Raw genomic sequence first — 27,690 nt, 5'->3', positions numbered from 1 at the left:
TGTTCTTTATTTTTTTTTGCTTTGACTTGCAAGCGCATACTTGCAATGAAGTGCTTTAATGGTGGCACTGAACTCAACACACTTAATAATAAGCAACAGTTTTGCAAGTGCTGAACAATTCATCAAAAAAGAGGCTTCCTGCTGTTTTATTGCCGCTGCAAAAATCAGATAATATTAATGCTATATTGATGCTCGGAGAAGGCGGCCCGGTAGTCCAGTGGTTAGCACGTCGGCTTCACAGTGCAGAGGTACCGGGTTCGATTCCAGCACCGGCCTCCCTGTGTGGAGTTTGCATGTTCTCCCCGGGCCTGCGTGGGTTTTCTCCGGGTGCTCCGGTTTCCTCCCACATTCCAAAAATATGCATGGCAGGCTGATTGAACACTCTAAATTGTCCCTAGGTGTGAGTGTGAGCGTGGATGGTTGTTCGTCTCTGTGTGCCCTGCGATTGGCTGGCAACCGATTCAGGGTGTCCCCCGCCTACTGCCCGGAGACGGCTGGGATGGGCTCCAGCACCCCCCGCGACCCTAGTGAGGATCAAGCGGTACGGAAGATGAATGAATGAATGATGCTCGGAGAGAAGATGAGACGTCTCAATGAAGAGTATATCACTGTGTTTGTCTTATACTGAACCCAGGACATAAGGCGAGCACATCAGCTAATATAGTTTAAGTTGCATCAGCCAGCACTATGGATTCTCAGCAGATTAGATTCACATGGTAATATGTACAGGCTGCAACCTGAGTGTTTAAAAAAAAATTTAAATCTAACTAAGCACATACGCATACACAGTGTCGCTGGAAAAATTCCACGAGTGTGGGCTTGTGTGTGTGTCTGTGTACACTGACAATGCAATTAGTGTGCTGTTGTGATCTCACACGCACATACTATGCAAACGCACTCGCAGCTCTCACCCCACTGGTACTGACTCGAGCCAGTGTGGTGTGTTCTGACTGGTCCGTCAATGGTAAAGAACACTGACGTAATATGTCTGGGGTTGCTAAAGCAATGAGAAACATAATCTTTGTCAAAGGTACTGTATGTTTGACACAAAAACTCCTCACCAAATTTTTTATTCTTTATTAGTCTCGCAATGGCGAAATTCCCAATGATAGTAGTATTATCAGCCCCAAGTATTATTATAGTTGCATTATTATACTTGGGACTGTTTTTCTTTAGCTGGACTTCAGGTTTCTACAAGAAAGCAAGAAAATGTCAGGAATAGCCCACTAAAACATCTGAATTTCGTTTGGGGTTAATCTGAGACACTTAAAATGGTGGCAGGTGTGTAGTGACTCCCATTGAAGATGAGTTTGAATGTGATTGTTTCCTTCTGAACACAGCCACATCCCAGTTATAACGATTATTTTTAATTTCCCTTTTAATTAGATGAGTTTTACATCGTATATAGTAAAGGTTTTTTATATACCAGTAGTTAATCTTGTTCAGGGTAAAAAGTAAAAAAAAAAAAGTCCATAAATATAAAACAATGAAATGAAAAAAGTGCGTAGGGTTCTGTCTTGAATGTTTGACTCCCTGTACTACTTTGACATAAAATCCTAACCCGTGCTTTGGTTCCTCCCTAATATGGTCATACTATATTCAAGCATGTTTCTATTATAAACTAGAAAAACAAGGTTAAGGTTCAGACTTTTGGTCTTATTCGGAACAATGCAAACAAATTAAATAAAAGGTGACATGAAAAAAAGTCTGAGATGAATCAAGTGAAGATCAATATTCCTGCTCAGTTGTAATGTAGTTGTTTTTTTTTTGCCGGACATAGACCCAATAGAGTATGTATTTTACCTTCTGAAATGAAGACTAAAGGGTGAAACCCCCAGAAACAAACAAGAACTGAAAGAGGCTGCAGTAAAGGCTTGGAAAAGCATTTCAAATGAAGAATGCCGAAGTCTGATGAAATCAACGGGTTGCAGGCTTGACACAGTTATTCCAAATCAAAGGGTTGTGCCACCCCAAAGATGAAATATTGCTCACTTTAAGCATGGCTGCAGTTGAACATGTTTTCAACTGGGGTAATGCGGCATAAAGCAATGTGGAGGTCTTTACATTTGAATGTTTTCTTTCCGACTGTGACAGTAGGAAATGGCTCACTGTATTTACACTTTTGGTGTTAAGTGTTGATATTTATTGCCATGCACCACCCCGCTGTGCCACATGCAGCAGAACATATCAGTGCCCTACAGCAGCCAAAGTGAATTTAGAGGGCAAAAAGCCCCAAACGGTAGCCTGTTGGTGCTAGGACAGGGAAAAAGACACATCTCAGGAATTGGATTTCTACTGGCGTAATTGGAAACTAGGAGCACAAGGAATGAGCAGGTGGAATAAGATCATTTGATGCCCTTTGTGGGATTTTTGAGATCGCTTTGTGACATGCTTACAAAAACTGTTTGAATTGTATCTTGGAATGTGGCTTTAAGTGACGTTTGCTGGCCTCTCATTCACCCTGTGACATTATGCAGCATAAGATCGAAGTTGTGTCGAGGGCCTGGTGGCTGCCACCATATGATAGGATCAGCTTGAGCGCTTCCCACAGAATCTCAGATGTCAGCCAGGCTCAAACATGCATAAAGACACCCCTTGTCTGGGAACACATAACCATCTGTGCTAACTACCGGTACCTATCTCCTGTGTGTGTGTGTGTGGAGTGGGCAGTCAGACAGAGATAAGGCGCACTGTCCTAGTTTTCATCACGAGAACAGGTGTTGCTTTTCAACAGCTGCACATTGACAACACACACACACAATTCCACAAAAAGGAAGATGAAATTTCATTTCCTGTCCGTCGCTGCAGGCAAACACATTTGAATGTTTTACGTTAGTGATGCAAAATAGAATTACAGACAGAAAATGTGCATTAAAAAAATTGGAAGCAAAATAATTTATATTGGTGGTACAGTAGAAAATTCCCCATGTTACAGTCCTTGTGCAGTGTCGGATTATATTCTATTTCCTGTCATTCTCCCTCAGATCTGGCGTGTTTGAGTAGCCATGCTTCCTGGGTATGGACTCTCTCCTTTTCCTGATTTCCAGCCTCACCATCACACTTTGCATTGCAGAGGAGACTGTCCCAGCATGTGGCTCCCTGGCCCAGGCAAGTCGGCGGCACTGATCTCTGACGCCCACCACGACGAGCCTCTGCCCTACCCGTGTCACCACAAGCATGTGGCCGTGTGCCAGCAGGAGACTTTGACCTTCATCGATCATCAGCCACCAGCGAGCACTCGAGTAAATGGACATGGCTTTCCTTATGACCAACAATGTGCCACCCACGTTCCAGCCCTCGACTCTTTTAAACACTCGCAGAGTGAACTCAATGACTGGGCAAAAAGCTACCAGGGACCGGGCCAGGAGGAAGATCCGCGAACGTCAAACTCTTGTCATGCCAGCATGGGCGCCATCAAATGTCCAAATGGTCATAGGACGTATTTACTAGAACAGCCCGATGGAGGAGCACAAAGTCACACACGAGGCACATCAGTGTCTTGTCCCCAACACGTACCTCTTAGTCTCCCTTTGGCCTTCTCACTGTCATCCCTCTGCACAAACAGAGACTCCTGGGACTCCCAGATACCTTGCTCTCCATCCTCATCCGAGGGTCCAGAGTTTCACAACATGGACTCCTACCAACCGCAAAGGCGAACATCCCAAGGTTCGATTAAAGAGAAGTCCATCCGTGAGTGAGCCTTTTCTTTAAAGTTTCACAGATGTGAGATGTCCATTCTATTATATGCTGAGTTGTTGTTTGCAGGCCGTAAGATGCAGGTTTATTCTCCAGACAGCCTGAGTGACGACTCTCTCAGCAGCCCCGTCCTAGAAGCGGACTTCCTCTTCCCTGTAACCTTCGCATCTTTCCTGGAGGAAGACTTCAGCATACAATCCTCACAAGACACCAACACCAGCCCTTCTTCTACAGATGCCACAGCGGACCTGCAGAATCTCATTCAGGATGATATTCTCCATCTACCAACAGAAAGGCTGCCGATTTTGGAAGACTCACAACCGGGTGTGAGACAAGATAGTCAGTACACGTCAGTGATGGCAACGGGGTGCGGCAGCACACCGCACAGTCGCCAAGTAGACCCCGAGCGGCGGCGCTTCTCGGCCTCAGAACTGATTTCTAGACTCCAGCTGTCCCAAAGAAAGAATTCCTTCACCTTGAAGTTGGGGAAGTCGCTGTCAGCCCGAGTTGCCTCCAAGGACAAACAGATTTCTGGCGGTTTGAGCCCAGATAGTGAGTAGTGGAAACAATAACAAGGGTGTATGTCATGACATGTGATTTAAACAAATAATTGTCAGTTAAAACAAGAGTCAAAAAAGTAATACGCAAGTTGAGGAAAAGGGAATAATTTATTCAATTTAATTAGCAACTAATTTTTGCACATTGCCATTGAAATTTGTTGAACCCCCAAATAAGAAAGCAGGTGACAGCTTTAACACGAATTTATAAAAAAAAAAAAATCCTCATCTCACCCCTCGGGTGGTGTCCGTCCCTCATTCAGCTCGGGTCCTCTACCAGAGGCCAGGAAGCTTGAGGGTTCTGCGCAGTATCCTTGCTGTTCCCAGCACTGCACATTTCTGGACTGAGATGTCCGATGTTGTTCCCGGGATCTGTTGCAACCACTCATCTAGTTTGGGGGTCACTGCCCCGAGTGGTCCGACCACCACAGGCACGACTGTCACCTTTACCTTCCAGGCTCTCTCCAGCTCCTCTCTGAGCCCTTGGTATTTCTCGAGTTTCTCATGTTCCTTCTTCCTGATGTTTCCATCACTTGGGACCGCTACATCCACTACAACGGCTTTCCTCTGCCCTTTATCTATGATCACGATATCTGGTTGGTTCGCCATTACCATCTTGTCAGTCTGGATCTGGAAGTCCCACAGGATCTTCGCTCTGTCATTCTCCACCACCTTCGGAGGTGTTTCCCATTTTGACCTTGGGGTTTCCAGTCCATACTCCGCACAGATGTTTCGGTAGACTATGCCAGCCACCTGGTTATGGCGTTCCATGTAGGCTTTCCCTGCCAGCATCTTACACCCTGCAGTTATGTGTTGGATCGTCTCAGGTGCCTCTTTGCACAACCTACACCTTGGGTCTTGTCTGGTGTGGTATATCTGGGCCTCGATGGCTCTGGTGCTCAAGGCCTGTTCCTGAGCAGCCAGGATGAGTGCCTCTGTGCTGTCCTTCAGGCCAGCCCTCTCTAGCCACTGATAGGACTTCTTGAGATCAGCCACTTCAGTTATGGTCCGGTGGTACATCCCGTGTAGGGGCTTGTCATCCCATGATGGTCCCTCCTCCAGCGCTTCATCTTCTGTTCCCCATTGTCTGAGATGGGGAATATATATATATATATATATATATATATATATATATATATATATATATATATATATATATATGCCGAGTTGCTTTATCACTTATGATGTTGTGTAAACCAACCCCGATGTGCTCTAGAATCTGCTACGATTTGAGATTTTAAAAAGTATAGGTTCAGACATGTCAGGTTGACAATAAGGGAAATAACACTGCCAGTGTTACAATGAGTATATAGTAGGTGTATGAATGACACATAATCAATACTATTGGCAAAAACGGAGGTCCCCAAATCATTTTTTTCTGGGCTATGTATGCCAACTTTTAAAAGCAGGTATCTTGATACATCTGCACGACTTACTTGCTACTTAAACCCCTTCTAGATAAATCCAACGCAAAGCAACGCAGCTCAGGAGGCTACAGTGGGAGCGCCCCCAACAGTCCTGTAGGACCTGCACCGCCATCGTCCAGCAGTGACAATGGAGTGCCAACACATTGGTGGGGCAGCAAACTTGGGTGGGTATTTTCCCTCAGAAAACTGCCTTATTTGTAAAGGAATATTTGCTTTTTGTCTTGAGCAACTGTGATGTCATTTTCAGTTGACAGAAACTGGCGACATGGCCGTCGCCTGAGATGGCTAATTACGGGTGGAGTTTGCTACTTAACTATTCATTCATTCATTCATCTTCCGAGCCGCTTGATCCTCACTAGGGTCGCGGGGGGTGCTGGAGCCTATCCCAGCTGTCTTCGGGCAGTAGGCGGGGGACACCCTGAATCGGTTGCCAGCCAATCGCAGGGCACACAGAGACGAACAACCATCCACGCCCACACTCACACCTAGGGACAATTTAGAGCGTCCAATCAGCCTGCCATGCATGTTTTTGGAATGTGGGAGGAAACCGGAACACCCGGAGAAAACCCACGCAGGCCCGGGGAGAACATGCAAACTCCACACAGGGATGTCGGAGCTGGAATCGAACCCGGTACCTCTGCACTGTGAAGCCGACGTGCTAACCACTGGACTACCGGGCCGCCTGCTACTTAACTAATGTTCCACAAATGTACTACTGTCAAGCCATACTAACCTTTTTAAAAGATATGACAAGAACTGATTTTTATGGAAAATTGCAAACTCACCCTTCAAATGTTCATCTTAAAAGTATTACAGAAAGACAGCAAAGTTATGCAAAGAGCAATGAAATGAATCAATAAGTGGAGGTTCACTGTAGTGATCTTACTTAACATTGATGATGACAGAATCCGGAAGAGGTCCATTGAGGAAGACTTGTGCACATCGCCTGTTGTTGCTTGCTCCAATCGCTTATCAAGGTTCTTGCCAAATTGTAAGTTCTTCCACAAATGTTCTTTTTCTGATTCTGTTTAAAAGCCGACACCTGAAAAATGTTTCCATGTTTCCTGTAGCCATCTTGTATCAAGAATACAGCGATGTTGCCATTAACAGAGAGATCCAAAGGCAACAGGGCAAGGAGCTGGGCACAGACGAGGACGGCCTCAGAGACATCGGTTCCGATGGGACCTCATCTCCATTCAGTCTATCTCCATCCAGCTCCTTTTGCTCCTCGCGAGGTTCTGCTTTTGCCCTGTGGCAGGACATCCCGGACGTGCGCTCTAGTGGTCAGCTGGACAACTTCAGCAATGAGCAGAGAAAATTGCAGGAGGTTGTTTTCACATCACACAAATGAGCCTTAAAGGCAAAAATGTGTTCCATGTGTTTTCTCCCCTCAATGTTCTTAAATATAATAATACAGCTGTGATTGAGTGGCAACCAGTTCAGGGTGTACCCCACCTACTGTCCGATGACAGCTGGAATAGGTTCCAGCACACCTGCGACCTTGGTCAGGATAAGCGGTTCAGATAATGGATGGATGGATATAATGCAGCAGATCTTTGATATTCGAATGTCCCTATCCTACATGAATAGTGGGGATCCAATGTATTCTGATTAATATTGCGTTTGTGGAATAAGAATTAAGCAGATTAATGTATCCATTGATGTCAAACTATCCTCGAGCTCTCATTATAAATGTCATGAAACCAAATCCAGCAAACAGACGCTGACAAATTAAGCCCAAGGCCAGTGGACGTCAGTTTCACTCGACAGCGGCGAGCGGCATAAAACCAATATGGCAGCCCCCTTAGATAGATGAAAATGGATGGATTCATCTGATTAATTCTTATTCCACAAACACCATATTAATCAGAATATTGTTTGTGCTAGGCGGGCACATAGAACATATTTATTGCAAAGTAAACTTTTACCTTGGGTTGTCCATTACTATCCAGTGTCCTGGGTCTGCTCATAGTTAATAACTCATTACTCTTCACTTTAGGCCAAGTTTGAGCTGGTGACATCTGAGGCCTCATACATCCGAAGTTTGACCATCGCTGTGGATCATTTCATGCTGTCACAGGAACTCTCCGAATGTCTTGGCGCTCAGGACAAGCAGTGGCTCTTCTCCAAGCTGCCCGAAGTCAAAGATGTCAGTGAGAGGTGAAGTCTTGAGGCACTTGCCTGTCGTTGAACATGTCTGTCATGAGGGTGTATCCAGCACTCTCCATTACTTGCAGGTTTCTTCATGACTTGGAGAGCAGGTTGGAGGAAGACATTCTGCATTTTGACGTGTGTGACATTGTTCTGGATCACTGCCCGGCTCTGCGCAGGGTCTATTTACCTTATGTAACCAACCAGGCTTACCAAGAACAGACCTATCAGCGTCTCCTGTGAGTAGGGTCTTTGTCTTGTTGCTTCAGTCATCTTCTCGCTAGTTCTTGCCTTGTTATGTTACTGTCAAAAATAAATAAATCTGCTTCATCTTCAACAAAACAAAAGAGAGGTAATTGGTTTTGGCAATAAAAAGAGCGCTGCTGTTAGTACACACATAGAGTCACTGCCTTTAAAAACCAAAGAACAAGTACGAAACATTGGCTTGCTGGTGGACTCGGATCTGACTTTCAGCATTCGTATCAAATCAGTCACTGAAACAGCCTTCTACCATCTGAAGAACATATCCAGAGAGTGAAGGGTTAAATGTTCCAAGCAGACCAGGAGAACGAGTTCCTCGAGATACAAGCCACCGTTCGGACGATATTTTTGCTTTGATTTGAGAGCAGAAATCGTCAGGATGCAAGTGCTGTATGGGGGCTATGGCAGGCTCATCCAGTGATTTGTGTGAAAAAGAGTAAAGTGCCTCCCGTCAAAAGCTTTGCAAAACAACTTAGTCGTGTTTGTCCTGAAGATACACATGCATGACAAGAGCAAAAACATTTGTCTAACGTGGTGCTGTTAAATATTTTCTAGTCGACATGGGTGGTTTTGTTGGGCTTTATATACACCTGCACGACTTAACTTGTAGTGAGCCGAAGAATTTCTCAAGTGCAATAATGTTGCCTTTGATGCAAAGCTTGCTCCAAAGTTAACTGGGTGATTTGTTTATATATATACCAGTATATACAATCTTAATAGTCCATAATACATTCTTAATAGTATGAAGTCAGTTAATTTTAATAAAAGACTTGGACTAATGAGTCATTTTTGGGACATGTTTGTAAACTATTGTTCTTCGGTTAAGCATAAAAGGAAACGCATTGGAATGTTTATCTGTGGTCATCAAAAGTAAGAAATTAAGTTCCCTTCGACTATTCAGTCATAAAATACATTTCAAATTGTCACGTTGTGCCCGAAGCGATAAAATGATCGCTTCGTGCACAACAAGATAAGGAGGTGGATCCCCGAAATAGCAGACAAAGAAAAGATGGTCCGAGAACAAATGAGTTTTAATACAAAACACAAAATACCCGTCCGGGAGCAACAAACAGAAAACGCTGGTCAAAATCAGGACCAGGAATAAAAGGAAGTAACAGAAAACGCTTGCGAGATGGCAAGGAATATAGTTGGCAACAATAGGAATTCATAAGAGTAGATTTAACGACGCGCAATCACAGCCACAAGGCTACACGGCAACGAATAGATTAGCACAGTAAGCGAGAGAATTGGCACGGCGTGGAATACTCCGGCAGTAAGTCAACTGCCCGAGCATAAAGATAAAGCCTGTGTAATCAGTCCCTAATGGGTGACAGGTGTGTCGGCGGTAGGCAGGAAAAGCCTACCCCCTGCTGGCAAACACGTGACGTGACAGTACCCCCCCCCTCAACGGACGCCTCCCGGCGGCCTACCCGGCTTGGTTGGATGAGCCGCGTGGAAGTCGCGCAGAAGGGACGGATCAAGGATCCAGGAGCGGGGCACCCATTGCCGATCCTCAGGCTCGTAGCCCTCCCAGTCGACCAGATACTGGAACCCCTTTCCCCTGCGCCGAGAGTCCAGGATGGCACGAACCGTGTACAACGGGTCACCGTCGACGACCCGCGGAGGGGGGGGCGGAGTGGGAGGCGGAGCCAAGGGACTGGAAACCACTGGTTTGAGCAGGGAAACGTGGAACACGGGGTGAACCTTCATGGCGGGCGGAGTCCAGCAATGGTAGCGGATACTTATTTTTTACCGTGATGTCGTTCAGACCTCGATAATCCACACACGGTCGAAGGGATTTGTCCTTTTTTCCAACAAAGAAAAACCCCGCACCTAACGGCGATCGCGATGGTCTAATTAGACCTGCAGCGAGCGAGCTGTTGATGTATTCCGTCAGTGCCTCGCGCTCGGGTTTAGACACCTGATACAGCCGTGAGGTTGGCAACGGAGCGCCCGCCTGCAGGTTTATGGCGCAATCGTAGGGTCGGTGCGGGGGCAAAGAGCGTGCGCGATCCTCGCTGAACACTTGTCGCAAGTCATGATAGCAGTCTGGCACTCCGTCAAGGCAGATAGTTTCGGGGATGTCGTCACCGGCACGTTCGTGCTGCCCTACGGCTGATCCTAAACAACGTTCATAACAGTTCCGGCTCCAACTCTCTATTGCCGGACGCTCCCAGGAAATTACGGGGTTGTGAGTCCTGAGCCAGGGCAAGCCGAGAATAACCGGAGCGTTACGAGACTGCATTAAATAGAACCGAAGATGCTCAACATGGTTACCGGATAATTTTAGTTTTAGTGGTTCTGTTCTTTGCGTTACGACCCCCAGGAGGCGTCCATCGAGATCACAAACCCGCTTTTTATCGGCCAACTTCTCGACATAACAGCCCAGGTCAGCGGCGAAGTCGGTATCCATAAAACAACCATCAGCCCCCGAGTCTATCAGAGCCCTAACCCGCCGCGACCGGGACCCCTCAAATATCTCGCCCTCGAGTTCCAGTCTCCCGGTGTGTCCCGGCCGGGAGTCAGTTCGCCGAGGCGTGGGGGACTCTGCGCGGGGTCGGGACTCACAGTTTTTGGAGGGCGAGGATGGGGAATGTTCCGGTCGGCTGGGAGCAGCATGAGGTCCTCGTTGACAGCTGTCAGACCGAGCCTGATCGTTGAATCGGCGCCGTCTCTGCTCCGGTCCAACGTTTTCGCCACCCAGCTGCATCGGCTCCTCCCCGCAGTACGTGGCACACCGGGACGGAGAACGATCACCTCCCCGCTCCCGGTTTCTCTCTCTCAGGCGGTTGTCTAATCGCAGGGAGAGCTCGATTAACTCCTCCAGGTTGGAGCTGTGGTCGCGAGTCGCCAGCTCATCCTTGAGCTCGGTGTTTAATCCACGACGAAACAGTCCGCACAGCGCCCGGTCACCGTAGCCACTCTGGGCGGCCAGAATCTGGAACTCGATGGAGTAGTCCGCCACCGATCGCCTCCCCTGGTGGAGTTCAAGTAGCCGGCCCTCAGCCTCTCTGCCCCGCACGGGATGGTGGAACACCCGGCGAAACGCCGCCACAAAGCCGTGGAATGAAGACCGGAGGCTCGGCTTCGCGTCGCTTGTCGCCATCGCCCATGACGCCGCCGGACCTGTCAACAGGCTCATAATATATGCCACCTTCGCGGCGTCAGTAGCATAGAGGGAAGGTTGCTGGTCGAAAACGAGCGAGCACTGGTGGAGGAAGTACCCACACTGCCCGTGCTCACCCCCGTAACGTGGGGGGTGTGGAAGCGACGGCTCCCTCATCATAGTAGGAAATGATGCGGGTGCCTTAGTGGTGGCAGGACGAACTACGGGGAAAGGTATTCTCCGTTCCTCCAACCGTAACAAACGGGGTTCGAAATCATCGCCCCTGTGAGCCAGCATGGAAACCGCGCTGCTGATTTCCGCAATGGCTTGGCCCTGCTGACTCAACTGTTGCTCTCGGCAGGACAGAGCGGAAAAACAAATTTCTAAGTCTGCGGGATCCATGGTGGCCGGAGTATTCTGTCACGTTGTGCCCGAAGCGATAAAATGATCGCTTCGTGCACAACAAGATAAGGAGGTGGATCCCCGAAATAGCAGACAAAGAAAAGATGGTCCGAGAACAAATGAGTTTTAATACAAAACACAAAATACCCGTCCGGGAGCAACAAACAGAAAACGCTGGTCAAAATCAGGACCAGGAATAAAAGGAAGTAACAGAAAACGCTTGCGAGATGGCAAGGAATATAGTTGGCAACAATAGGAATTCATAAGAGTAGATTTAACGACGCGCAATCACAGTCACAAGGCTACACGGCAACGAATAGATTAGCACAGTAAGCGAGAGAATTGGCACGGCGTGGAATACTCCGGCAGTAAGTCAACTGCCCGAGCACAAAGATAAAGCCTGTGTAATCAGTCCCTAATGGGTGACAGGTGTGTCGGCGGTAGGCAGGAAAAGCCTGCCCCCTGCTGGCAAACACGGGACGTGACACAAATGAAGCCTCAGCCAATTACTGGTACTTTGGACGTTCATGTGCATTGCATTGTGTGTTATGTTGTGCATTAGGATTAAACTGAATTTTTCTAATGATTATTTCAACATGGGCCCCTCTTGTATCGTCAGGCAGGAGAAAGCTCGCTTTCCTGCCACTTTGGCCCGTCTGGAGGAAGACAGCGTCTGCCAGAGACTTCCTCTGACCTCCTTTCTAATCCTCCCATTCCAAAGGATCACTCGGCTTAAAATGCTGGTGGAGGTACACTTGAAACACCCTGCAGACACTTTACATTTGCAGAATATGTAACATGATGCAATACATTTCAAAGAATGTTAAAATGTTTGTAGAACATCTTAAAGCGGACCACTCCAGGCTCCAGAGATGAAGACACTGCAACAAAGGCTTTCAATGAGTTAAAAAGGGTACTTAATATCTCATGCTAAAAAGACTAGTGTACAATCCTAACTCTGGTGACGATCTTGTCTTAGATCATTAAGGAGTGCAACTCCAGCGTGCAGTCCATGAAGAGGATGGAGGAACTCATCCATCTCAATAAGAAAATTCAGTTTGAGGGCAAGGTGACAAGTCTGTTGATTGAAACAAAACAAAACATTCGAACCCCATAAAGTGAATTCAGAGATGTTTTTGAAATACATTCTAAATGTTTGAAGATAATTGTTTAAAATGTGCAAACACTAAAAACTTTGTTGCACTGAATTATTGTGGGATTGTTCTTCTTCGCCATTTTAGTTTTCCTCTCATATTTTTTCATTTTTATGTATTTTTTAAGAGTGCGTAACTAAAACTGTGCTCCTGACAAACTTGAGTGATGTCATTCACATCTCATGGTGATGCAGTGCAATTGAGATTTCCAAATATCAAGAGGCCCAGTTATACTGCTACATTATAAAGTTAGCTAGCTAGCTATGCCTATACTCCTTAAAATGCATCTTTCCTGGACGCCACAATTTACAGAACAGCTCGATGTTGTTATTTAAATTCCCAAGTGGAGGTGATACCACAGGCGTGTCCACAGCTGGTGGTCCAGTTCCAAGGAGCGACAGTTGGTTCGCAAGTTAGCTGGTGGCTAGCGCCTCCCATGGCAGGTGACCCAGTTGGAGATATTCCAGTCATACGTGGCTTTAAACAGAGAGATTTATGCAGTTAAAGCATGTCTATTTACTATATATGCCACATTTCATCGACTAGGCAACTCACTGTGCTTTACACAACCAAAAGCACTCCAACTTTCAAATTTGGCAGGTTATTAACAACACTCTTCTATGTGGGGTGTGTCATTTACAACACATTTATTTCATTTACAGAGACTTAAACACACATTTTCCTTCTTTCTAGATCTTCCCTCTGATTTCTCAGTCTCGCTGGCTGGTGAAGCATGGTGAACTTCTGGAGGTGGACATGCAGACCATGAGTATTTCTGGATCCAAACTCAAGCTGCCCACCAAGCCAGTATACTTGCACCTGTTCAACGACTGCCTCCTGCTGTCCAGGAGAAAAGAGTAGGTCACCAGCAGGCCACTTCATTACAGCTTTATCCTACAGTACCACTTAGGGAAGGCCGTAGCCAGATGAGCTGAATCATCTTCTTTCAAATTTTGATGATACAAGTACTCTGAATGGCAATAAAATGAAATGGAAAATATTGGCTACATTTTTTTAATTGCTTGTTTGGTTCTACTTTCAGGAAGCATGGTGGACTAGTGGTTAGCTTATCTGCCTCACAATTCTGAGGGTTGGAATTTCAGCCTTCCTGTGTGGAATTTGCATGTTCTCCCCTGTGTATCTGTGGATTTTCTCCGGGTACTTCCTCCCACATTGCAAAAACATGCAAGTTAGGTTCACTGAAAATTCAAAATGCCCCATAAGTGCGCGAATGCTTGTTGGTCTGTGTGCCGTGTGTTTTGCTACCAACCAGTCCAGGTTTTAACCTTCCCTCTTCGTAAGTTTACTGAGATGGGCTCCTGCTCACCTGCGAGCCTAATGAGGACAAGCACTGTAGAAAATAGATGGATGTTTGATGATTCTACTTTAAACATGAAAAAAGTAGACGCTATTCTCCAAATGAACAGTTTTGGAGGATGTGAATAAGTCCTACTTGGTATGATTTTGTAACCAACAGTTTGTGGTTGTGTTGCAGCACATGGAAGTTCTTGGTGTTTGTTCACGCCAAGATAGGAGAGCTAAAAGTGAAGGATTTGAGTCAGAAGCTGCAAGGAATCTCAGGCTTCATCTTCCACCTACAGTTGTGTGAAGGACAGCAACTCAAACATCAGATTTTGCTCAAGTCAAACACTGAGTATGTACCGAGACATAAGTGGACATGAGAGCATAACTGGATGCTTTTGATCAAAAGTGCACTCTAATTTGTGTTGATTTTGTGTGCAAGAAGGAGCGGAAAGCAGCGATGGATCGCAGCCATGTTTCCATCCAATCCTCGAGAAGACATTGAGCAAGCCAGTGAGAATGATGGTGAGTCTAAAGTAAGGCTAAAGGATTTTGAAAAATGTTAATTGTGAACTGTATTACAATAAGCAATATCAGATATAACAAACAGAAATGTTTTGGTCTCGTATGTTAGGCTGATGCTAAAATTAAGACAAATGAAACATGAGTTCATACGAAAGACACTTCATCTATACTTCCAAAAGAGGTCTTAACTTACTAAACACTTTGGCTTGTCATCTCTACAGCTTCACTTCAACAACTTCATAAAATTAAGTATTCATGTTTTATGAAACAATGATATGTAAACATGTGGACTTCACTTCATAGGCACTGAACTTATCTAGATACTAAATAAATAAATAAATACATACATACATACATACACAAGCCCCCCGACCAAACAAAATCCACCTTTTTTTCCTTTAAATGTTATTATATATATATATATATATATATATATATATATATATATATATATATATATATATATATACAATACAATACATGCTGATTTATATAGCGCTTTCACAACAGCGGCAGCTGTAACAAAGCGCTTTACAAAACAGTTAACATAAGGTAAAATAATAAACACAACACATAACATAAAACACAGACAGTCGTGCAGTCCTAACCACTTTTCCGTCACACGCTTTGTTGTTTGAAGCGGTTTGAGATGAAAGAGGAGAGAATCAAAGTGTCCTTTAACCAGTGGATCAGAGACGTCATGCTCAAAATGTGCACACGTCGGCTACAAGCTAAGTTTCAAAGTCAACAAGAAGCTGTAGCATCCATTGACGAAAAAAGAGATTGGTTAACTTCTCCTGTCCCAATGAAATCCATTTCAATTCCAAGCGGCGACTCACGGTTCCAAATATGCATCGGCGCTCTTCGCCAACGCTCCTCTCTCCTCATCCTCAACTTCAGCGGCCATCCATCCAGCCGCACCAACGCCAACTGTCCAACAGCGTTGACATAGCCACTGAACAAATCGGGGTTGTGAAAAATGCTGCCCATTACTGGCGCAAAAAACACAAGCGCCCCAGGTCTGTCCAGCACCGACAGTCAATGGCGCCGACATTCCTCCCAATCAAAATCTGTGCTGGTACAGGCGTGCTGCCGAGAAGGCGCAACCACCAAGCACAGATACTGCTCCTTTGACGAATGTCGTGGCCAAAAAGCGCTGAAAACAGTCCATATCAGGTCCACACAATGAAACAACAAACAACATGTGACAAAACAAAAGACAAAAACAGCAAAAAAGTACAAAAAAGCAAGGCTCTTGAAGAGCACTTGCCGAAGGCTGCCTACTCGGGCGCCATCTTATATATATATATATATATATATATATGACGGCCTCTCCGTGAGCCGTCACCTTACCGTGGTGGAGGGGTTTGTGTGTCCCAATGATCCTAGGAGCTAAGTTGTCTGGGGCTTTATGCCCCTGGCAGGGTCACCCATGGCAAACAGGTCCTAGGTGAGGGACCAGACAAAGCACGACTCACAAAAGCCCCTTATGAAAAATAAAATCGATGGTACTCAGTTTCCCTTGCCCGGACGCGGGTCACCGGGGCCCCCCTCTGGAGCCAGGCCTGGAGGTGGGGCTCGTTGGCGAGCGCCTGGTGGCCGGGCCTACACCCATGGGGCCCGGCCGGGCTCAGCCCGAAGAGACAACGTGGGTCCCCCTTCTCATGGTCTCACCACCCGTGGGAGGGGTCAAAGGGGTCGGGTGCAATGCGAGCTGGGCGGCAGCCAAAGTCGGGGACCCTGGCGGTCCGATCCTCGGCTGCAGAAGCTAGCTCTTGGGACATGGAATGTCACCTCTCTGGCAGGGAAGGAGCCCGAACTGGTGTGTGAGGCAGAGAAGTTCCGACTGGATATAGTCGGACTTGCCTCCACACACAGCCTAGGTTCTGGTACCAGTCCTCTCGAGAGGGGTTGGACTCTCTTTCACTCTGGAGTTGCTCACGGTGAGAGGCGCAGAGCAGGTGTGGGCATACTTATTGCCCCCCGGCTCAGTGCCTGTACATTGGGGTTCACACCGGTGGACGAGAGGGTTGCATCCCTCCGCCTGCGGGTGGGGGGACGGGTCCTGACTGTTGTTTGTGCATATGCACCAAACAGCAGCTCAGCATACCCACCCTTTTTGGAGTCCTTGGAGGGTGTGCTGGAGAGTACTCCTGCTGGGGACTCCCTTGTTCTACTGGGGGACTTCAATGCTCACGTGGGCAATGACAGTGAGACCTGGAGGGGCGTGATTGGGAGGAACGGCCCCCACGATCAGAACTCGAGTGGTGTTTTGTTATTGGACTTCTGTGCTCGTCACGGACTGTCCATAACGAACACCTTGTTCAAACATAAGGGTGTCCACATGTGCACTTGGCACCAGGACACCCTAGGCCGTAGTTCGATGATCGACCTTGTGGTTGTGTCATCGGATTTGCGGCCGCATGTTCTGGACACTCGGGTGAAGAGAGGGGCGGAGCTGTCAACTGATCACCACCTGGTGGTGAATAGGCTCCGATGGTGGGGGAAGATGCCGGTCCGTCCTGGCAGACCCAAACGTATTGTGAGGGTTTGTTGGGAGCATCTGGCGGAATCCCCTGTCAGAAGGAGTTTCAACTCCCACCTCCGACAGAGCTTTTCCCATGTTCCGGGGGAGATGGGGGACATTGAGTCCGAGTGGACCATGTTCCGTGCCTCTATTGTTGAGGCGGCCAATCTGAGTTGTGTGCGTAAGGTGGTTGGTGCCTGTCGTGGCGGCAACCCTCGTACTCGCTGGTGGACACCAGCAGTAAGGGATGCCGTCAAGCTGAAGAAAGAGTCTTATCGAGCCTTTATGGCCTGTGGGACCCCAGAGGCAGCTGATGGGTACCGACTGGCCAAGCGGAACGCAGCTTCGGTGGTCGCCGAGGCAAAAACCCGAGCATGGGAAGAGTTCGGTGAGGCCATGGAAGCCGACTTCCGGACGGCTTCGAGGAAATTCTGGTCCACCATCCGACGTCTCAGGAGGGGGAAGCAGTGCACCACTAACACTGTGTACAGTGGGGATGGGGCGCTGCTGACTTCGACTCGGGACGTTGTGAACCGGTGGGCAGAGTACTTCGAAGACCTCCTCAACTCCACCAACATGCCTTCCTTGGAGGAAGCAGAGCCTGGGGACTCTGAGGTGGGCTCTCCTATCTCTGTGGTTGAAGTCACCGATGTGGTTAAAAAGCTCCTCGGTGGCAAGGCCCCAGGGGTGGATGAGATCCGCCCAGAGTTCCTCAAGGTTCTGGATGTTGTGGGGCTGTCCTGGTTGACACGCCTCTGCAACATCGCGTGGTCAACGGGGAGAGTGCCTCTGGATTGGCAGACCGGGGTGGTAGTCCCTCTTTTTAAAAAGGGGGACCGGAGGGTGTGTTCCAACTACAGAGGGATCACACTCCTCAGCCTCCCTGGTAAGGTCTATTCAGGGGTGCTGGAGAGGAGGGTCCGTCAGGAAGTCGAGCCTCAGATTGAGGAGGAGCAGTGTGGTTTTCGTCCCGGCCGTGGAACAGTGGACCAGCTCTACACCCTTAGCAGGGTTCTCGAGGGTATGTGGGAATTCGCCCAACCAGTCTACATGTGTTTTGTGGACTTGGAGAAGGCGTTTGACCGTGTCCCTCGGGGAGTTCTGTTGGGGGTGCTTCGTGGGTATGGAGTACCGAACCCCCTGATACGGGCTGTTCGGTCACTATACCACCGATGTCAGAGTTTGGTTCGCATTGCCGGCAGTAAGTCGGAATCGTTTCCAGTGAGGGTAGGACTCCGCCAAGGCTGCCCTTTGTCACCGATTCTGTTCATAACCTTCATGGACAGAATCTCTAGGCGCAGCCGAAGCGTTGAGGGGGTCCGTTTTGGTGGCCTCAGTATTGGATCCCTGCTTTTTGCAGATGATGTGGTGCTGTTGGCTCCTTCAAACGGGGCTCTCCAACTCTCACTGGAGCGTTTCGCAGCCGAGTGTGAAGCGGTTGGGGTGAAAATCGGCACCTCCAAATCTGAAACCATGGTCCTCAGTCGGAAAAGGGTGGAGTGCCCCCTACGGGTCGGGGGGGAGATCTTGCCCCAAGTGGAGGAGTTTAAGTATCTTGGGGTCTTGTTCACGAGTGAGGGCAGGAGGGAGCGAGAGATCGACAGGCGGATCGGTGCAGCGTCTGCTGTGATGCGGACGTTGTATCGGTCTGTCGTGGTGAAGAAGGAGCTGAGCCAAAGGGCGAAGTTCTCAATTTACCGGTCGATCTACGTTCCAACCCTCATCTATGGTCACGAGCTATGGGTCGTGACCGAAAGAACGAGATCCCGGATACAAGCGGCCGAAATGAGTTTTCTCCGCAGGGTGTCCGGGCTCTCCCTTAGAGATAAGGTGAGAAGCTCGGTCATCCGGGAGGGGCTCAGAGTCGAGCCGCTTCTCCTCCACATCGAGAGGAGCCAGATGAGGTGGCTTGGGCATCTGATTCGGATGCCTCCTGAGCGCCTCCCTGGTGAGGTGTTCCGGGCATGTCCCACCGGGAGGAGACCCCGAGGAAGACCCAGGACACGCTGGAGAGACTATGTCACCCAGCTGGCCTGGGAACGTCTCGGGATCCCCCGGGGAGAGCTGGAAGAAGTAGCTAGGGAGAGGGACGTCTGGGCTTCCCTGCTAAAGCTGTTGCCCCCGCGAACCGGTCCCGGATAAGCGGTAGAAGATGGATGGATGGATGGATGTTATTATTAACTATGTGAAAACCGCATCCTACTACTTTGCGTTGTCGATTTGACTTTGACAAATTGTTTTGCCCTACTACACCTCTTGGGTTGGACGGGTGTGGTTCACTGTGATGCATGAAGGCTAACCATTCTAATTGTTGCATTTCCTTATTTTCTCATCTCAGACATATCTCAGGTCCAGTGCATTAGAAGCTATCAGGCACAAGAACATGATGAGTTAACACTGGAGAAGGCAGACATTCTCCATGCCAAGACCATCACAAGTGACGGTGAGAAAATGGTTTAAAATACATGCCCACAATATACCGAAGGTATCACATGTCAACACACCCATGTAAACACCCCCCCAAAAAAACAAACAAACAAACTGTAGGCTTATTTGTCACATTTCGTCAACAAAAAGGGAATATATTCAAAACAGACTTTTTTTTGGTATATCTTCATTCCTTTCGGCTTGTCTAGTTAGGAGTGACCACGGGACTTTTTGTTTGTATATACCGAAAAAAAATAGTTTGATGTCTGGAGTGGCTGCCCACATTAAGTCTGAAATTACACCACCAAGTAAATATTTTGTTATTTTCTATGGAGAGGGAGACACAGAGGAGAACCAGTGGCGGGCAATGCATTTTGGATGTTGACCTCGATCAGGCCACCTTGAAAATGAATTTTCAATCATGTCCTACGGTCGTCTTCTCTTGCTCGGTCACTAGCTTCAAAGAATGTACAGGAATCTCATTCAAGTATCTCTGAATCAAATAGAGGATGGAAAAATGCTGACATCACCCTCAGCCTTCTCACTGGTTGTGTTTATTGACTCTGAATTCTGGTTGGCTTGGAATGGTAAACTTAGATTTACCACTGTAAATTTGGCATCGGCCAGCAATCCGGAATCTGAAGATCCTGGGAAGATTGCATTCATATGGCAACATGTAGAAGCTGAAATCTGATTGGACAAAGAATAAGAAGATGATAAACCATAGACAAGTGAAATTCGTGCAGCCAACAGACACACTATGGAATGAAGGCAAACGACTGTTGAGGTGTAAAATATTAGATTTAAATGCAGGTCAGTGCTTCTGATCATGTTTCCATCAGCAGAAAAGACTTTGAAGGACCATCAAGATTTCCCCCATTCAATGTTAATGTGGTTGATCTCTCTTCCAGGTTGGGTGGAAGGCATCCGGCTGTCCGACGGGGAACGGGGCTGGTTCCCTAAGCCCTACGTGGAGGAAATCACAAGTCGCAGTGCACGTCTCCGCAACCTTCGAGAAAATATTCGCATCAAGTGTGTCACACAAAAACTGGAAGGAGAGGAATAGCCAGCTAAGCTCCTGCAACTTCTTAAGTGGTGAACGTTTCCCATACAAAGACACATTATGTGGAGGCCAGTGCGAGCGTTCGCTTGTTGCCTGCTGTAAAGATAAATCTCCATTGAACTTATAAAACCAAGCTCTTAACACTTTATAAAGGATAAATAGAAAATTACTTGCAACTGACTCACTCGTGCACTGTAACATTACAACGTGACATGGATATGTCTGAAGCTTTTCCTTCTTTGTCGAACATTTTGTCTATTGACATACATATACTGTATATATATATATATATAGAGAGAGAGAGAGAGAGAGAGAGAGAGAGAGAGATTCACAATGTTTATCTTGTTACATATTTTAAATCTCTGAGCCCACAGACAGCAGAGCCGAATAATGAAATAATGGTAAAAGGGGAAGTCACTTATATGGTGCTTTTCTACCTCCGGTACTCACAGTGCTTTACACTGATACCTAATTCACCTTCTGATGACGCAGCATCAGAAGCAACTGGGGGTTCAGTATCTTGCTTAAGGAAACTTTGACATGGTCACAATGGCCAGGGATCGAACCACCAACTTCTGGGTTGGGAAACAACTACTGTACCACTGTTCCATGTGGCCCCCATATATTAAAAGGAAATGAACCATCAGTGAAAAGTTTCACAACACATAAGCAATATTTTCAAGCAGCTACCTGTATCCTAATCAAAACTGTCCAATAAAATACAAATCTTCAAATATGTTCTTTTTTTTTGTGATGCTCAATATTTTTCTATAAGATCATGAATGAAATTCACCGGACATTTAAAAGACATACCATTCCAACACTGCCTTTTTCAGTAACACTACCACAGGAATAAGCGTTTTGCAACCACTCTACCAATATTCTAATGATTATTTAACATCAACTGTTTCTATCTCTTCTTTTCTTTTTGACTGCTTGTAACTTAAATATGTATTTATGCTTCTTCAGCTATGCTTCTCTGTATGTTAAGAGTTGCATTCTGATTTAATTTCTTATTTGTGATCAGAAATTACCATCACCCACCCATGTCTAATAACACATATTGTATGAGCCTGGATGTCTGCCAATTACTGTAACCCAAAGAAATGAATTGGAATTGTTCTATAGTATTGTGTCTTGTCTTGGTGCAGTGTTGCATTAAAACAGGATTTTAAAAAACTAAATTGTGCATTATTCTGCTTTGGGGGGTACATTTATGTGTCTGTGCAAAGTATTTACGCAGACAGTCAAAACAAAACTATTAGTAATGGGTCAACCAAAGGTGAGCTCCATGGCACAGGAGCTTTTTGTAGTTGGCAAAATCTCTGTAAGTCACACTTTTATTTATTTTGTCAAAACACGTCCTGTGACAAGGGCCCTTGTTTTGGATTTAAGATATTTATTTGTCCCACACTGGGGAAATTTAACATCATTGTGAGTTTTTATTTCGTTGTGATTTTTAGATGGAATTAGTTTTAATTAGTTTTTAAAGCAGGTGAGTTGTGGCAAACAGCAGACTCCTATGAATGTGTGTTTATTGCTCCTTTTATTTAGTTAAAAACGACTATTGCATCAGCGACTGTGTGCACCCTTCTTCCCGCATTGAAGGGCATTACACTATGTACTTATTGTGTATTGAAGTTAATTGCAATTTGTAAACTGTTTAACATTTCTTCTTCTGCATTGGTGTACAGCCAATCAATACATTTAAAATTAACACACAAAGCTACTTGTAATTTCAGTTCTTTTCCTTTTTCTGTGTTTTTGTTCCTGTTTTATTTTGTTAATAGAAATGTTTAGTATGACTGACACGTAACGTGCTTGTTTTAGAAAGTGCTTTAAAATGGGTTCCATCAATGCGCAGATGTGTAAATTAATGAAAATATTTTAACTTACAGTACTGTCGTAAACACAAACCACAGCAACCCGAAAAGAGATTAACTTCAACGTGGAATAGTGTCGTTGAATTTCAAGAAAACAAGCAAATACAACACGATTGGCCATTTATTTGCACGAACTAGAATAACGAATGTGGAAATATATTTATTTAGTCACCACTGAGATCAAAGGACAGCTTGTCAACCGCCGTTCATCAAAAAGTGCAGTACTCAATTCACACTTCTGACCAGTGGGAAGCAATGTTGCGCCTTTTACGCCATTTGCCGCACTTAGATTTCAAGAGAAGAAGAAATTTGAATTCTTAAACGAGGCAACGGCAGTTGTGTTGAGGGAAGTGTTTGGTGTCGACAAGACCGGCAAAAGCAATTTAATTGGATTTTCGGGGGGATTTTCAAGCAACGAAATGGCTGAGGAGTCGGCTGTTAAAGTATGTGTTAGAGTGCGTCCAATTATTCAAAGGTGAGTTGTCAGCGAGTATGTAATGTGACAAGTGCTCAACAAATCTAAAAACGGGCATATCCTACTTTACTGCCTCAGCGGATAAAAGCAACTTTTTTTTACGTTTAAGCATAAGAATGGACTCGTACAAAAAAATGTCTTGGCATTTTCAGCTTGCGTCGATCCATCATAAAAAGTCGTACTGCCGTACACTAGTAATTTATCAATGTATGTTTAGGGCGAATTAATGTTGTTGTCCCCCCCCCCCCCCTCCCCAAACCCAGCTATAATTATTGTAGTGAGGTCTACTATACAACATAATTGTTACCCGTGAGTCTCTATTCTCCCTTTTTTAAGTCATAGTACATACAGTTCATACTGTATTTCTAGTAGTGGGGGCCCGATAAAGTTTTCTTGGTTTATTGGGCACACAAATCACCTGGTGGTCCAAAGCATTTAAACTGCAGTATGTTTGATGGCTTTTTTTAGTAGTCTTGCATCAGTATCTGCATGGGAACCATCACTGAAAGGGGACAGGAGAAGAGCGCCAATCTCTCTTTTTCGTTAATGGATGCTACAGCTTCTTGTTGCTTTCAAGCTTAGCTTGTAGCAGACGTGTGCACATTGCAGCATGACGTCTTTGATCCACTGGTGAAAAGGACACTTTGAATCCATTCGCTCCTCTTTCATCTATAATAATAATAATAATAATACATCACATTTGTAAGCGCCTTTCACAACACTCAAGGACACTGTACAGCCAAGACCAATAGTAAAACACAGATAAAATAATAAATAAATAAAGAAAGATTTAAGGCGGGTAGGCTTAACTGCTTCAGACAACAAGTGTATGCAGGAAAGTGGTTAAGACTGCACGATTGTCTGTCTCTCATGTGTTGTCATGTATTATTTTGTCATTTTTTTGTTAACTTTTATATTGATGGCGGCCCGGACACCCGCAGCGGCTACTATTGTTATGTTGATGAGAGGGAAGAAATTTCATCTGTGCTGTATGCACATTTGACAAAGTTGTATTCAATTCAAAATGAAAACCATAATTATATATTGAGGCCTTTATTCATTCAATCTGTGTGTGATTGATTAGTGGTGACTGCTATGGTACAAAATAAACTAATCCAATAAGACATGATATGTTGCTTAAACTTGTTGGTGCTTATGCAATCGATGTCTCATCTTTTTAAATATATTTAATTTTAATTCCTAATGAACAACTATATCAGTGTTTCATCCACTCTGGAGTCGCTACACTTCTAATTAAACCACTGTATTACCCGAGAAGAAAAAAAAAATTCCCTTTTTTTAAAATGAGGTCATAACTCCAACATCAAATTGGATATAAAAACAAAACTTTGAATCAGAATCAAAAATGCTTCTGAAATATAGTAGTTCCATAGACGTGCTCCACTGACTACTTATTTCACCAAACACCTGCTCTGATTAACCTAAAATATGATCTTTCGTGTTTTGCCATCACTATCTACAAGTACTACAAGTTTCATTAAAATCAAAATCCGCTTGGTTATTAAAACCGCTGGGTGTTTTGGCATGGAATGACCCCATACAGGCATACAATGTGGGACCTAATTTGGAGCGCTCTCGCCAAGGGTTGTCAACATTTTTTTTTAAGCAGACTGCATCAATTAGTAATTGTATTTGTCAGAGGAAATTGTCCAAGTTCCAACTGGACAACTAACACAACATTTTAGCAGATCCATTATGCTCTTTCCTCATCTGTTCATTAAACGCGCCAGCACGTGAACCACTCCTTGAAACAGTATGGCTTTATACAGTTCGTCATCAATGATGTCATGTCTCCTGTAACGAATGACACTTCGATCCACGCTTCAGGAATTTCATCCTGGATTGCGCGACCAAAGCCTCGGCACAATTTGATCCATCGCTAATTTCAAGGCCCTAAGTACAGAAAGCAAGCATGTCCCCTGTAACGAATGATACTTCGATACATGCTTCAGGAATTCCATCCTGGATTGCTCGAACCAAAGCCTCGGCACAGTTTGACCCATCCCTAATTTCTAGGCCATAATTACAGAAAGCAAGTTAAAATTCTCCGAAACAAGATGAGGGAACTTTTATAACAGCAGCAACTCTTATTTTAAACAGCAACTTCAAAGTATCTAATGTCTTCAATGTTTCTTTGTTACAGAGAAGAAAGTGTTCCATCAGAAACGGCGAAGCCTGTACAGGTCTTTTGGAAAAGTGATAAGAAATTAATTCATCAGATTGATGACGGGAGCGCAACAAAGAGTTTCAGTTTTGGTACGGCTTTCTGCTCAAGCATGTACAGTGTCGTCTATTATTTATAAATCTGCAGCGCGTGTTACACGTTTGCCGTATAGCAACATCTGTTGTGCACTTGTATGTTTTGAACAGACAGAGTGTTCACTGCTGAAGAAACAACCATTCAAGTTTACCAGGATATCGCAAAGCCATTGGTTGTTTCAACTGTGGAAGGATACAATGGTTGGTAATGGCACAGTAAAGCTTGACATCATACGGGTTCCTGTGCATGTGTAAATGTTGCCGGGGTATTTATTTATTTATTACATTTTTTTTTGCTTTCAACAGGTACCATCTTTGCTTATGGTCAGACATCCTCTGGAAAGACGTTCACAATGATGGGGAGTGATCATGTTCCTGGTGTCATCCCACTGGCTGTTGATGACGTCTTTGAAACCATTAAAAAGGTCAAATATGTTGTTTTGTTTCATGTTTTTGTGATTGTGCTACATTTGGTTGGTCAATATAATTTAATCACAGGCGATCTCTGTTTGGTCTGCAGTGTCCAAAGAAGGAGTTTCTTCTCAGAGTGTCTTACATGGAAATATACAATGAAACTGTGACTGATCTGCTTGTAGACAGTTGGAAAAGAAAACCTCTGGAAGTCAGAGAGACTACAAATGTAAGTTGTCTTTTTTTTCGTGTGTGTCTTCTGAAATGACCATTTTGTTGGAGTAAAAAAATGGATTGACAGCCAATAGATGAGTTTCAATGTTTGCAAAAATTGCCTCAAAGATGCGCGCGCATCTTAATGACGTCACTGTTGTTTGCAAAGGCGAGCATTCTTAATTGCCTCTCACGTTGAATTTCTTCACTTTGACATTCGGAGCACTGGTCAGAAATCACATTGCGTCATCACCCCCACGGGTCTTCGCGAGTCTTTGTTTTAATTAAACAGTCGGATTCCCCTGGTCCGCACCAGTTTTAAGTCGGCAGTGAGTCGCAGAGACTTACTGATCAGAAAAGTATGATTCCCATAATGCATTTAGAGAGTCCCAAATTTCGAATTCTGAAATGGTCTTCTTATTCAAGTGCATATGATAATAAGACAAATAACAACATATACAGTATATACAATTATAAACAAATGCTGCAAACATTTATATACGTACATCAGTAGCATGCCTGAGGATTTCGGAAATTCACGGTAACCGTTTTTCGGTTCTGTCGAATTACCCAATGGGAAACCACGGTAACTAATTTTGGGTTCCATAAACGTTCATCATGGGAACCATTTTTTCTATTTTGACTGATATTCATAATCAAGAATTCTGAAACTCAAAAGTAGAATGTTATGAATTGTAACGAGTGAATTTGTGTCCCTTGCTCACTGAGTTTTGCCCGTTTCCTGTGGAAGGGAAGTCAGTGGAGAGATCATTTTTAAGAATTGTGTCCTCAGTCATTTTAGTTTTCTGGTCTCTTTGATAAAGGCAACAAGCATAACTTAGATACGGTACTTGACACACTTTTCATTTCAAATTTTGAATATTGAGCATAATGTTTATTTACTTTGTGCAGAAAACCATCCATGTAGTTGACCTGACTGAGGAACTCGTGACCTCTCCTGCTCAAGTACTGGCCTGGATTCGCAAAGGAGAAAGTAAGTATGGGGATCTGTCTCTATCTGGAAGATTTATTTTATTTAATTTTTTTTCATGCTACACGTGTTTCATCTTGCAGAAAACCGGCACTATGGAAAGACTAAAATGAATGAGCGCAGCAGCCGTTCACACACCGTTTTTCGAATGGTATGTAACTTAGAACAATATTCTGTGATATGATTCTTTTGACACGTTTATGACTACACTTTTCAATCATATCCTCCAATCTTTTGTGGTCCTCACAAGTTCTTTTTCAAAATTTGTGTTTAAAATGTGTTTTTCGTTAAGAGATGTTAAGGTGCGGCTGCAGTGGTTCAAGTCGGTGTATGCTTTGTGAAGAATTCCCTTGCAAATGAATGATTTGAAAAATTCTCTTATGGCTACGATTGTATTTTTAATATAAGAAATCTGTTAAATTTTCATGATTATAATATTCATTGACAAATGCCCCTACTGTACTTTAGATCCTAGAGAGTCGTGAAAGAAGTGACCTGGCATCAGGGGAAAATGCAGATGGAGCCATCATTGTTTCCCATTTGGTAAGGAGGTTTTTCTTTGCTGTGAACTTTATTTTATTTGTTTGCCAAGAGGCAGCTCATAGTTCTTTACTCGCATCTGCTTTTCCTTGGTCGTTGTCTTCTGCCAGAATTGTTGGCATACACTTGGGTGCTGCATTTAGAAAATGAAAATTTGGCAGAGTGCATCCCTTTTGTGTTGACTGTCCTCTTATTTGCCCCTCTTCCCCCAAAACCAAATATTTTCAATGGGTGTGTTTTAAGTGTAAAGTGTGTTGAAATTCTTTTCAGTTATGTATTTCAATTGAAGTCAGCACACT

At 45.0% G+C, this 27,690-nt stretch overlaps 3 protein-coding genes across 8 annotated transcripts in view; 2 read left to right on the top strand and 1 right to left on the bottom strand.

Moving 5' to 3' along the window:
* The window catches only part of arhgef19 (Rho guanine nucleotide exchange factor (GEF) 19), a 28,574-nt gene extending 6,792 nt beyond the window's left edge, over window positions 1-21,782 (top strand). The window contains exons 2-16 of one of the 6 annotated variants that reach the window (XM_052058589.1): window positions 2,985-3,690; window positions 3,793-4,248; window positions 5,712-5,844; window positions 6,586-6,671; window positions 6,751-7,007; window positions 7,680-7,840; window positions 7,918-8,070; window positions 12,220-12,349; window positions 12,439-12,513; window positions 12,580-12,669; window positions 13,448-13,611; window positions 14,250-14,408; window positions 14,499-14,581; window positions 19,447-19,551; window positions 20,447-21,782. In XM_052058589.1, coding sequence (XP_051914549.1) covers window positions 3,006-3,690; window positions 3,793-4,248; window positions 5,712-5,844; window positions 6,586-6,671; window positions 6,751-7,007; window positions 7,680-7,840; window positions 7,918-8,070; window positions 12,220-12,349; window positions 12,439-12,513; window positions 12,580-12,669; window positions 13,448-13,611; window positions 14,250-14,408; window positions 14,499-14,581; window positions 19,447-19,551; window positions 20,447-20,601 — 2,892 coding nt within the window. In that variant the 5' untranslated portion in view covers window positions 2,985-3,005 and the 3' untranslated portion in view covers window positions 20,602-21,782. Of the gene's footprint in view, window positions 1-2,984; window positions 3,691-3,765; window positions 4,249-5,711; window positions 5,845-6,585; window positions 6,672-6,750; window positions 7,008-7,679; window positions 7,841-7,917; window positions 8,071-12,219; window positions 12,350-12,438; window positions 12,514-12,579; window positions 12,670-13,447; window positions 13,612-14,249; window positions 14,409-14,498; window positions 14,582-19,446; window positions 19,552-20,446 lie in introns of all 6 variants that reach the window. The other 5 variants (XM_052058587.1, XM_052058590.1, XM_052058588.1 and 2 more) reach the window with 5 other exon arrangements.
* The window catches only part of LOC127596313 (uncharacterized), a 747,551-nt gene that overhangs the window by 600,489 nt on the left and 119,372 nt on the right, over window positions 1-27,690 (bottom strand). The window lies entirely within an intron of this gene.
* cenpe (centromere protein E) overlaps window positions 22,784-27,690 on the top strand; it is a 44,970-nt gene continuing 40,063 nt past the window's right edge. The window contains exons 1-8 of the mRNA XM_052058567.1: window positions 22,784-22,956; window positions 25,121-25,233; window positions 25,348-25,437; window positions 25,543-25,661; window positions 25,757-25,876; window positions 26,773-26,854; window positions 26,935-27,002; window positions 27,320-27,394. Of these exons, the coding sequence (XP_051914527.1) occupies window positions 22,901-22,956; window positions 25,121-25,233; window positions 25,348-25,437; window positions 25,543-25,661; window positions 25,757-25,876; window positions 26,773-26,854; window positions 26,935-27,002; window positions 27,320-27,394 (723 nt within the window). The 5' untranslated portion in view covers window positions 22,784-22,900. The remainder of the gene's footprint in view (window positions 22,957-25,120; window positions 25,234-25,347; window positions 25,438-25,542; window positions 25,662-25,756; window positions 25,877-26,772; window positions 26,855-26,934; window positions 27,003-27,319; window positions 27,395-27,690) is intronic.

The sequence above is a fragment of the Hippocampus zosterae genome, chromosome 2 (assembly GCF_025434085.1).
Source record: "Hippocampus zosterae strain Florida chromosome 2, ASM2543408v3, whole genome shotgun sequence".
NCBI lineage: Eukaryota > Metazoa > Chordata > Actinopteri > Syngnathiformes > Syngnathidae > Hippocampus > Hippocampus zosterae.
The sequence above is the reverse complement of the archived record's forward strand: the minus strand, read 5'-3'. Positions and strand labels throughout refer to the sequence as shown.